General features: G+C 40.6%; 1 protein-coding gene across 1 annotated transcript; it reads left to right on the forward strand.

Moving 5' to 3' along the window:
- Window positions 1-645: 645 nt before the first annotated feature.
- On the forward strand, window positions 646-1,725 carry LOC103574594 (baculoviral IAP repeat-containing protein 7-B-like). The gene has a single exon (XM_008554071.3). It carries the CDS (start codon window positions 646-648, stop codon window positions 1,723-1,725), a length of 1,080 nt encoding a protein of 359 aa, XP_008552293.3.
- The last annotated feature ends 11,642 nt before the right edge of the window (window positions 1,726-13,367 follow it).

Genomic DNA, 13,367 nt, shown 5'->3' on the forward strand with positions numbered 1-13,367 from the left:
CCACGAGGGAACTCGTTACCAACCCTTCCAACTCGTATACGGTCGACCTGCCCGACTACCGTCCAGCAAGATTGAAGAAGGCCCAGTACACACGTATGAAGATTTCATTACGGAGTTGACGATCCGAATCCACGAGGTACAATCACTGGCCCGCGAAAACCTAGTCCTAGCGAAAGAAAGATCAAAAAAATATTACGATCGTGACATAACCACCGTATCATTCCACCTCGGTGATTACGTGTTCTTATTGAAGGGACACAAAAAGGGCAAGCTACACTTACCGTATGATGGGCCATATGAAATCCTGGAGATCATGCCTGACGGTAATATTAAGTTAAAAATAAACCGCAAGGTTAAAATAGTCCACCCTAACCGGTTAGCTTACTCCCACATACAGCCTCTCGACGAAGAAGGTGATAGTAGCGAGGACGAATGAAAAGAAAAAAAAACACAACACAACAAGAAGACCCAAGCTATACATAACAATGAAACCATAATAGTTATTTTTTTTTTTTTATTATTTCCCTCCTGTTCACATCCGATCTTCCCCCTTTCACCCTCTTCCCCACTATTCTTCCAAAAAAAAAGAGAGGAGGAATCAGATTAGTAAGCTCATTAACAGTCATAACGATCGTTGCAGCACCAATGTCGCAGAACCGCGGGCAATCACCTAGGCGAAGGACGCCTACTCCGACACTAACCATTGGTTACGGGCCACACTCCCATGTCACAGTACCACGATTTATCCAGTATGCTTGCGAACAACGTCGATTCGAGACTTTCGCCGGCTGGACGGGTCCTCCAACGTTACTACGAGACCTGGCCGCTGCGGGGTTCTTTTACATTGGCGTCGGAGATCAAGTAACGTGCTATGAGTGTGCGGTACGAATTGGCCGATGGGAAGAGGGCGAAGACCCGGTAGCCAGCCATCGGCGTTGGCAGCCCAATTGCCGGTTCGTTCAAACTCTACCTATCGTCGATATAACATTAACTCCAGTCCCAGCCCCTACGCCAGCTGAGCAACCCGGACGGGGGAGTCTCCTCATGGACGGGAATTATTTTGTTATACCTGACCCTCCCGCCGAACAGAGTTCACCCAAGGTCCCACAATTCCTCAAACTTGGGCACCTGAATCTAGCGAAACCACGGGGCCCCATGTATCCCGAATGTTCGAGCTACGAACGAAGACTTGAAAGCTTCCACGACTGGCCAACCACTAATCTCCAATCCAAGGAACGGTTAGCGGAAGCCGGATTCCTGTACGCCAATTGTAACGACCAGACCCTGTGCTTCCACTGTGGTGGGGGACTAAAATATTGGATAAAGGAAGATGATCCATGGGTCGAGCATGCGAAATGGTTTAATAAATGTTATTGGTTATGGTCAGTAAAGGGCCAGTCATTCATCGATCGTGTCCAAGAACAAATGGGCATTCCAATACTCCCAGATAACCCTGAGCCCCCAGAGCGGGTAATTAGAGTGTCCGAGTGCGAACGCGAGCCCGAAATTTGTCGCGAAGAGGGAAGCGACGCGGAAACGGTTGTTGAATCCACATGGGGGACTGAAGACCAAAATCGGTGTAAAATATGCCTGTGCGAGGAGCTGGGAATAGTATTTCTACCATGTGGCCATTTGGTAGCCTGCGCGAAGTGTGCCCCTAGTTTAACCCGCTGCGCTGTCTGCCGAGAACTTATTGTCTTGGTAGCCCGCGCTATAATTTCGTAATCCCCACGAGTAAGGTCTCAGGAGGAAGAAGGGTGAGACGTGGCAAATAATAGTAATAGTAAAACCAATAGTCATAGGAATAATAGTGATAATAATTATTAAGTGTAATTTTAAAGCATCTACTACAAAATCGTGGGTTCCCAGATTGTCTTTTCCTCTCCTATAACGGTAGGGTAAAGGCACAAAAAAAGAATCCTTCCTAAACCTATATACCGTATAGATGTATCTTACTAAGAGCGGTCGTACCACTCAATAGTCTGCTATATGAGAGATCATAATCTATTTGCAGAGGGAACATGACCGCATATCAAAATACAACAACGGGTGCGTATCGCAAAAATATGGTATGGGACAACCCTCACCAAACCTGTATCGTGATCGACGTTCAAGGATTTGAGGATGACCATGGACAGTTGGTGCCAAAGGAAATCGCAGTGCTAGATATGGGACGAGCGAATCAAGAACATTGGATGGTTGATTATCCGTTTTCCTTGTATAACATGAGTTACAAAACTCGTCGGCGTAGTATCGTAAGGACGGCTCTACATGGGATGGTTTGGGAGACCAGGGGCATGGACCTCGAGCTGACTTATCGTCGATTACACCATTTAGTTCGGATTTCGACACAAGTTTTCGGGTTCGGTACCGAAGTATCGAAATTTTTAACTGATATTACAGGGGTACAGGTTGACAATCTCTCGCGTCAAATGCCTTCCCTCGGACAATTACCATGCGCGGAGGAATATTGCTTCTTTCACGGTAAGGAACTGGGTAAACGATACCACTGTGCACTAAATAATGTGTATCGGGCGAAGAAATGGTTGATTAAGGAATCACCGGAATACCTCAACAGCGAGTACGATATTCCCCGCTCGTTGCGTGTAGAAGACAATACTTATGTAGCCATGGGACCGGGGACAGAATTAATGCGTTCCAGGGGTCCCTCCTCCCTTCCCCTATTACCAAGCTCGTCCGATACCCTGGGTATAGTGGAGGAATTTCAAGAAGAAGCTGCTTCCTTATTGGACCGGGAACCACCATCGCCCTGGAAGTCGGAGTATGAAGACCCACGGGGTGCTACTACCCTTCCTCATGCTTCAAATGGAAGGAAGAGATTCATCCACAAGCTACGTCGGTCAACGAGCATTCGGGGATGGCAGGTCATGTTCACTCTTTGGTTCGCTTTGCTGCTGAATCCAGTTGGAGCTCTCATTGGCTATGATTGTGGGGCACCTGGTCTAAATGTTACCACGTTGTCGCTACTAAACGTGGGTGAATGCAATATTCCAGAACCTAAGGTAAATACGACTCAATTACGCATTCAATTACTCCAACTAAATGAATATACAAGTACTAGAGTTATTCAATGCAAAATAAATATAAAACGAACTATTACTTATTGCGGAGTTCACAGTCATAGTTCTATAGTTAAGGGCGCAGAAAATACTTATCTGCAATCCATAGGGGCAGATGAGTGTCAAAGTATCCATAACACGGGAATTGCTCACCTTGGGGTAGACACCCAGGTTGTCGGTCTCAAATCAAATTCCTCATCATCTCACAGTATAACCTTAGCGGGAGGAATCGAGGTTAACGGGGGATGCGACAGGGTGACCTACGCAGACCCCTACGGGGTATGGAACAACGTAGTTGTACAGGGGTATGCGACGATAGAGCTGAGGGATTATTACGCCCAAGTAGACTTGGAAAAAAATTTGGTGTTACTGCGATCCGGAGTCGTGTGCCCATTGGCTGAGGGCAGTTGTTCCGACATTGACGCGGGAAACACATTCTGGTCACCCCTACCTACTGACGGTTGCGTTGGTGAGCGGTACCAAGTCTTATACGACGGTCCCGCTTCGAAGATAATAGATGAAGGTGGTGCTAATAAGGAAAATAAGGAGGTAGTATATACTGTGGTAAGCCGGGACGTTACATTCGCGTTTCTACGAAAGGGGCGTCAGATATTATGTGGATATCAGCTAATACGAACAGAACACCCACAACTTTTTGTTGTAGAATATACTGAGGTAAACGTTTTCCCTAAGAAAAAAGCAATCATTAGTAAGAACGCTGATCTTATGGCATACGTGAATTCGAAATTCGTTTACGTCGAACGCCATATTAGAACTCAAGTCGATCACCTTTACCGCGACATTTTGAAACATAAGTGCGATTTAGAAGTCCAAATATTAAAAAATTCCCTTATGCACGCCACACAGACACCCGACGAATTCGCGTATCACTTAATGAAGGGATCCGGGTATATGGCTGTCGTAGCTGGAGAAGTTATCCATCTAATTAAATGCGTACCAGTAAATGTTCGGGTACGAACAACAAACGAATGTTACCAACAATTACCCGTGTCCAAGGACAATGATTCCAGTGTATTCCTAACTCCCCGAACACACATCCTATTAAATTCCGGTACCCAAATCAATTGTAACTCAATTTTACCTACCATGTATATGTTGGCCGATTCCTGGTATACTTTTACTCCAAAGTTGACTGCCATTGCCGCGCCTGATAACCTGAAGCCCGCTACGACTGTAACCTGGTCGTATGTGAATCCAAGCTCACTGGCAACCAGCGGGATATATAGTTACGAAGACCTGAAAAATCTACGGTCTAGCATTATGTTCCCTGCGGAACGGCCGACCGTATTAAATACGCTGGCCCGCACTATTACGGGTCAACCATCCCAACGTCAGGGTGCTAATTTTGTAAACTTGCTCGATGAAGACGCTCTAACAAAAATCGCAGAAGGAGCTTGGGTAAGGATATGGGGGTCGTTTTTAACCTTCGGGACCGCTAGCGCCGGGATAATCGGGCTACTGTTAATCATTCGATTCGTCAAACTAGCCGTTGATACGGTGATCCACGTCTACGCCCTTCATTCGATATACGGGTGGTCCATTCACTTAATAGGAGCAGTGTGGAGTTCGATGACCCACTTGCTCATTCACTTAGGAACAAGGAAAACCGTCCAGGAGGAGGCAACACGGGAATCACCACCCACTGCTCCCACGACAACCGAAAACACAGAAGACACCGAACCTACAGGGGTCGAACCACCACAGACTTACTACACTTATTTGAGACAGGCGGCTCACGAGCTACATGTTTAATTGTTTTAGGAATAATGGACCCTTTTGACCTTCAATACGTTCTCGGACCGATCTCACAGCAAGACAAAACTAGTTCAGAAGAAGAACTTGAGGAATACCTCGCGCAATTAGCAACTCATTTACCGGAAGAAATGCAACGTGTTTCCTCACTCCCTACATCTTTTTCTACCACCCCTCTTCTTCCTACCCTCGGCAAGGGGCCCTCCCGGAACCTTCCCCTCGCTACTCAGGCAGATTCCCCACTACTAGCAGCAAGAAACCAAGGGGGAGAGATGTCTAATTTAGAAGAAACCGATGAAGAACTTCCCTCATCTCCACTCGCTACGTCCTCCTCGGGAGGCCAAGCACCCCCTCATACTATACCAGAAAATGAAGCTTCGACTCCTTCTCGAAAAATGTCCCTTAGGAAAAGGCAACCGTCGACACCCTCGGAGCCATATTCTTCACCAGCGCCTTCGGGGTCATCTTCACGAAAACGGTCCCTAAAACGGAAGCCCACTAAAAAGGGCATCTCATCTTTACCCCCTCAGCCAGAATCCTCTTGCACTTCCTCTCAAACTTCCCCCCGCGAAGTAACCACAACCAGCTCTGCTCGAGCCATACTTGCCGCTTATACGTCGGAAGGCAACCAAAAGGGGGATTTACGCCACCGAATGAGCACAATAGAAGTGGCACCACAACTGCGACCCTATTACGACGCAATGTACAGCGTTTACGAAATCCTTCAAGAAATACCCGAATCCCAACCCAAGTTCTCGCGGCTTCGTATGGCAGTAACCAATTTGATTCAACAAGTTTTTTCTGATATGTTCACTTACAAAACCACTTTAGAACGAGACATATGGCACCCGATAAATCATCTGGTTTGCAAATCAGGCGTTTCATGGGTCAGTGAAAGGGGGAAACTCTGTAAAACTTGCGCCAAGGGTTTTGGGCTAACAAGGACTACAGTCGTAAACCAAACCTGGAGTGTTACTTCCACTCACTCGTTGATCCAAAGGTCCCAAATCACCGACATAATATGTATGCGATGTTATCAACCTATACATCGGATGGACGACGCTACTAAATGTCCCGAGTGTATTTTGGTCTTTTGGGTTGGCCGAGAGTCAGTGCGAAAAGGGGCGGCAATAGATGTGTTGGCATATCAGCGCCACGGATTGAGAATGCAATAATCATACAGAATTTTCTTTAAGGTGTGGGCAATGGAAGGGTACGTGAGACAACTATCGCCAGACCATGCAACCTTCTTCGGGGAGATGATCCATCAACTGCAATCCAAATTCGACCCCGTAATCCAACGAGAGGGAGAAGGATCCATGGAACTCGTTCTAGCACTGCAGGGAATTCCCATCTACTTACCGTACCCACGCGCCGATACGGTGATTACAACGTACGCTGAGGCCAAACGGATCCACCGAGAAGGTCGGGACACTTACAACCACGTCACATCCCTCTACAACCTTTGGAAGCCAAGGGGGGTGCAGCTACAGGAAATGATCAGAGACATCAAATTCGTATCCCTAGACACGGATGAGTATAACGCCCTTTGCTACACCACTCAAGAACTTATAATATCGCAGGGCCACAATACTAACGTCAAAAAATACATGACGAGTCGGATCATGTTAATCTGGTACTTCCACCAGATTACGGTGGTGCTATTTAACTACCGACAAACGCTACCTCACAGACACTTGAGCGAAAATCCGGTCCTTGCTATGCAATATCGTGAAACGCACGGGCAATGCTACCTGAGTGGGGCTACCAGTACCCGGTATGTGAAAAAGTATACCGAACTTTTCCTGCAAGAACGACAGACCGTCTATACGATGTTCTCGAACCAGAATCCCGATTCTCTGGTTTCACTTCTGCTCAATTACCTGGAGGACAGGCACCCCGCTAGTGATTTCAGAGCGGATATGAGGAATTATTTACTAAAGGCTACCCATTTCAAATATAATTACTTACTGGCGGAGTGCATCGATATGGTGGAATACAGTAGTGGCGAGGATGACGAGGTCTTAATTTAATCACGAGAAAAAAAAACCCGAAAGTCCTTTTTTTTTTCTCTTTCCACCTTGTAAGTCACCTACGATAACCCTTCACCGTATTTCATTCATTCCCTTCTCCCTTAGTTGGAATAACGATAACCCGCTCATTTTCCCTTATAATCTTATTCAATCAAAAGAAACGGGAGGTCCGTCCTTACTAAACTTCTTCCTTTGCTCTGCTGCCAGGATCCTACCATATTAACTTCGTGAGGTGTACGGAAGTTCTAATTATCCTGAGATTTAGCCCTTGATTGTTCCTGTTCCCTTGTATATACATATATATATATATATACACATTATTTTTTTTTCCTTTCCTCTCCTTCCCTCTCCCTCCTTCACCCTTTACTCTCTCTCTCGGTTCCTATGTACAACTAACCCTAAGGTTGTCATCATCATGAGTGCCGCATATTAATCGTGCAAACTCCCTTGCTTGTCATCTAAGATCAGGTGCTCTGAGAAGAAGGTTAAGATAATAAATTCTTTTATTACCTATATAACTCATTAGATAATAAATTGTCTCATAGCAATACTTCCGTTACGCCCTAGGAATAATAAAATTTGCATTTCGGAAACTGCATGTAATTTTGGGCACACCTAATTACTTGCGAACTCATAGGCTAGACGTTTACATCTTTTCTTTGTGTGTCACTTCTTTTATAAAAAAAAAAAGAGAAAAAAAAAATCGAAAAGATAGTTACCATGTAGGCCAAATATTAACCAAATGGCAACGCTCATTATTATGCTACTACAATTTTTTTTTTCTCTCTCTCTCTATAAAATGCTTTACTATTGCTAATCAATTGCTTATAACCTTAGATATTATGTAATAAGAAATTTATACTATGTTTTATCACTATGGACGACAATTTAGTCGTTAACCAGTTGCTTATAATTTTTAACTATTTGTGTAAAAAAAAAAGAGAGAAAAACAAAAAAAAAGGTATTATATTATTATATATGTCAAATACGACCAATAATCTATTGTTTATAATCTTAAATACCAAGTATAAAAAAATTTATACTATGTTTTATTCGCATAGACGACGATTTAGTCACTAATTAGTCGCTTATAATTTTTAACTATTTGTGCAAAAAAAAAAGAGAGAAAACCAAAAAAAAGGGGGTATTATATTATTATATATGTTTAATACGACTAATAATCAATTGCTTATAATCTTAGATACCAAGTATAAAAAAATTATACTATGTTTATTCGCATAGACGACGATTTAGTCACTAATTAGTCGCTTATAATTTTTAACTATTTGTGCAAAAAAAAAAAGAGAGAAAACCAAAAAAAAGGGGTATTATATTATTATATATGTTTAATACGACCAATAATCTATTGTTTATAATCTTAAATACCAAGTATAAAAATTTCATACTATGTTCTATCGCATAGACGACAATTTAGTCGCTAATTAGTCGTTTATAATTTTTTACAAATTGTGTCAAAAAAAAAGAAAAGAGAAAAACAAAAAAATTTATATTGTTATCTACGTCAAAATACGAGTGATAATCAATTGCTTGTAATGTTAGAGATAAGGTATAAAAATTCTTTTTTTTATATACTATGACGACAAACCAGTCGCTAACCAGTTGCTTATAATTTTAACTATTATGGTTCAAAAAGGATTTTTTTTTCTCTCTTCAAAAAAAAAAAATCAAAAAAAAAAAACAAAATATTATATTATTATATGTGTCAAAAAGGACCAATAATCAATTGTTTATAATCTTCGATATTGTGTGTCAAAATCTTATATTATACTGTACCAGACTGGGCGACCAATTAATCACTAATCAATTGCTTGTAATTTTAAGTATTATGTAAAAAAAACAAAAGAAAAAAAACTTGATGTTATAATAGAGCCACTCTAAAAGAATAATTTTTTTTTATAATCTATCATTATATGCGTTAAATTTAACAACGAATCAGTTGTTGTAACCTGAAATATTGTGTGCCAATGGAAAACTCCAATGTCGATACCATAATTGAACCACAAGTTAAAATAAACTTCTAATTATATTCTATTATTATATGCGTCGTTTAAAAAAAAAGGGGAATCCCTAATATTTGTAACTTAGTTAGTTGCGCATAACACGTACAATTATATACATTTTTTTTTGTTTGAATGCGTCCTAATGAAATTAAAATCACATACAAACCATGAACTCTCTTACGGTCTCACCTTATTCCTTTTGTTTTTTTTTCTTTTTTCTCTTCTCTCTCGACATTATTTCCCTTGGATAAGACGGTGACCGCGGGAGTGTCTTAATCCAGGTACTATCGTAAGCCCTTTGGTAAACATAAGAGATTCTTACCTGCTTATAATACTTACTAAAAATAAAAGGCTATTTAACCTTCCTGGTTAATATTATCCACACAACTTACAAAAGAGTTTTGTTTTTATTTTGTGTATGAATAATTAACTAATAAATACAAGAAATCATACCAGGTAAGAGGAGGGACAGGAATCAGGTACTAAACGTTTAACTCTCTCTCCATTTAGTGTCAGGGGTATTAAACTTATGTCATAATCTAAGAACGGTCCCGCATGAAAAAAATGTATATTTTTATTTTATATATGAAAATATATAATTATATAAAACGGCAAAAATTTATGTATGTTAAATATATTGTTCATATAATTTGAAAGTATATTCTTTCTTATGACATCAACTATAGAAGAAAATATATATTTTATTATAGAGCATTGTATATTTTAAAAGTATAATTTCCCGGTTATAAATTCCTATATAATGAAATATAATCGAGACATATATTTTGAGGTATAGTAACGGCTATATAAAAAAAAAAAAAAAACAATTTCTTTTTTTTCATTATATTTTTCCTTATTATATATTGGATAATATACTTAAAAATATATAATATACATATTTTTTTTTATCGGAAAAATGAATATTCTATTTATCAGCTTAACTCAGGAAAGAAAATAAAGATACAGATTAATAAAGAAAGAACGGATATCTCAGTACATATTAAGTAGAACTGACCATATATATGGTTGCATGTAAGTGTGCGTTTCAATCAGGGGATGTCAATTTACAACTCTGACAAAAAAAAACTGAATTAAGTTTTTTTTAGGTTTACAACTTGATATAGGCTTGGAATAAACCTTTCGGACTTGAAATTTTATGTCGATAATATATATTAGCTTATATATTAATAAATGACTTATGTGGTTATAATATAATTTTCAATATATGGAGTTCATATAGCTTGAATATATGCCAACATATAATATTATATATCAGGTTGTATACCTTGAAAATATATAATTATATAATTAAAGCAAAAAAAAAAATTTTTTAAATTAAAATATAATTAAAGAGAAATAAAATAGTTATGTTAATATATATGACTTCTTACATAAATAATTATGTTGTAATATAAAATGTGTTATATTATTCAGTAGAATTTTAGGATATAAGATTTTTTTTTTTTTTTTTTTCATGCGGGGTAGTTTATTTAATAATAGATGTATTTAAGGTAATTACAATTTAAGGATAGGAGAATCCCCTGGTCACCCCCACCGCTGAACTTACATCCCAATACTACGATGACAAGAAAAAAAAACACAAGAGGGAAAAGGGGGACATCGGGTTACCTAACAAAAGGAACATACTCACAACTCCAAATTAAGGATATTTATTTAACAATTTCTTACGACTAAATACATAAGAGATACAAAAATACAGGCATAATATTATTCAGTTGTGCCTTTTGGCCCGGGAGATCATTTTCTTCGGCTAAGGCCCAACAGTTGATACTCCTTACGCAGCTCCTCCAATCGGAAGGAAATCACAGCAGGAGCCTTGTTGAGGTCCAGCCACTCCAGGAAGTCAAAGTGCTGGAGCTCCATCAGATACTGAAACCAAGAAAAGGGAGAATGAATATAGGCGGTAATACCTTTTTGGTAATGTCAAGAAAGGACGTGAAACTCGGTGATTTCAAAAAAGGGGGTATAATAATTACAATAAATCCTTACCCGAAGAAGAGAGTCCCCTGGGGGAACTTTAGCCAATTCCCGCGTAGGGATGTTGTCCAGCCATCGAGTGACTACCTCAGTGTCCAATTTAACCGCGTGTACCAGGGGATCCAGGAGAAGAATTCGCTCCTTCTTGGCACTGCTACTCGTTTGGACGAAGACCAATGGTAGCCGTAGAAGTTCTACGAAGTCATATGCCTGGGCATCGCAGAACAGGGCATGCACCTCTTCCAAGGTCAATCCTAGACCGTGCCCCCTGGTGTCCGACTCCACCCGCTGCGCCATCCGTGCCACCAGATTCGCCTCACACTCACCCACGTTATAATGGATGTCGTCCGTCTGGCAACGAGGACAAATGGGACGTCCACGGGGTCCTCTTGGTCGCCTGTCCACGCTCCGGCGGGGCGAACTATCTCGCCCGGATGACCTCTCACGATGCGATCCCTGGGATGGTTGGGATCGCCGGGGTGACCTGGGTCTAGCAGAACTACATCGTAGCGGACGAAAGCGATCCATTGACGGTGACGGTGATCTCCAACTGCTCTTGAGTTGGCTGAACCGGCTCGGGGACCTCGACCGACGTACTTCACCATTCTTTGACGACGACATGGGAAAACTTAGCGAAGTAATAGTACTCACAATAGAAGTTGTAATTGCACTAACCACAGTCGAGAAAATACGCCGCTTTATAAGAGCACCCGGCCCTTACTAACTACCGAGGAAATCCCCACCCCCTGGACATCGCTAAGACAAAACCAGAAATCACGAAGGAAATTTTCCAACACCTGTTTCCCACCTGCAGCGATATCATCAACGGTGTGGGTAGCCAGATAATGGTTCTCCACAATAATATCATAGACATACGCTAGATCAACTGTGCAAATAGACATGCATGGTTTTCGTCGATACAGGTGTGTCAATAACTCTCTCACCCTGACGGTCGAGGAGTTAAGCGGAAGGAAATTATAATTCACCTGTTTAATAATCACTAGCCGTCATTTTCCGATTAATAATGTTTTGTTTTATTTGCGTTTGTTATTCTGGCTCTTTTAGCCTTTAATTCATGCAAGGGCTAGGAAACCGATACCTGACCATCATTATCTCTCAACCCTACTAACTTCATGTACCTGTAATGAGTTTTAGCATTATCAGCTCTCTGCCATTGTTGATATTCCGTGCATAATCTAACTACCAAAAAAAAAAAAGAAAAAAAAAAATTTTTTTTTTTTTGCCATAGTTATTAAGAGACGAGAGATAAAATATTTGCGAATTTAGAAAAAAATTTAAGAACAAAAAATACCCAGGGAGAGAAAAAGGCAAAAAAAAAGGGGGAGAAAAAAATATGTATATATACGTTCGGACAACTGTTGTCCACTAAAATAATAATCTCCAAGGTTAACCCCATCTGTTGAGCACATAATAAATTTACCTTATCTAATTACAGAAAAGATTGTTATGATTAAAAGATCAATAGACTTAAGAAACAACTATGTGATGCTGGCTGGACACTACACGAGGACATTCACGTCGCGGTCATCGGACCCCAACGTTCATTCTTTAGTGCGGAGGTGTGTTACGTTCTGAGGTAATTAAGTAAATTTTAATAAGGTTTTATTATAAAAGACAAAACCTATGAGCAGCCGTTACGGTAATCTCGTTCTTGGCTTCCTTATCTCGCGAGCTCTCATAATGAAGGATTGTTTAATTCAGCCACCTGGCCATGGTCGGTTATTCTCAGAATCGGAATATTATAACAACCGCATTCTTCAGTTGCGTTCTTTTACCCGCAGTGAGTCATCATCAGCCACCCTATGTTTACCGAGATTTACCAGTACTCGTCTTTTTATTTTTTTTTATTATTAAAATTCAACTCGGTATAGTCTTTTTCCTTACTCTATGACTCTTTGTTCTGGTTATAGATAACAGCTACTCCGTGTTTTAACGTTGATGCGTATAAATTATAATATTACCACTGTATCTATTCTCTAAAAATTTTAACAAGAGGCAGCTGTGTAAACTTAAACACAAAGCCAAGATTACAATAAAATTTCTTATAAATCACGATGTCCAAGGTGGCCATTGTTACCAGCTCCCGCAGCCGCGAGTCATGCCTTATCGATAACTCCTTATCCCCCTGGCCTAGTTACACATCTTATTCTACATACACTTCCCCTATCCTGCTTGGAACAAAGGAAATCTCACCTATTATTTCTCCACCTTCTCGTTACCCCATCTTGTGATATCTCATCCCACCTCCTCCAAATTTCTATCAAGTACAATTTCGGGGCCCACCTACTTCTCTCCTCCTTGTAAATTGTATCTCTCTTTAGTCTAAATGAACTATGTATCTATCTCCCTTATCAAGGGGCCAGGTTTTCCACCCACTCACAACCAAGTTGAGATATATTGGTTCCCTTCAAAAATGGGACCACCCATGCCCCTGTTTCTGA

This window comes from Microplitis demolitor, chromosome 2, assembly GCF_026212275.2.
Source record: "Microplitis demolitor isolate Queensland-Clemson2020A chromosome 2, iyMicDemo2.1a, whole genome shotgun sequence".
Classification (NCBI taxonomy): Eukaryota; Metazoa; Arthropoda; class Insecta; order Hymenoptera; family Braconidae; genus Microplitis; species Microplitis demolitor.

Excerpts from the sequence above, each read along its gene's own strand:
- LOC103574594 (XM_008554071.3), top strand. The coding sequence starts at position 646 with ATGTCGCAGAACCGCGGGCAATCACCTAGGCGAAGGACGCCTACTCCG.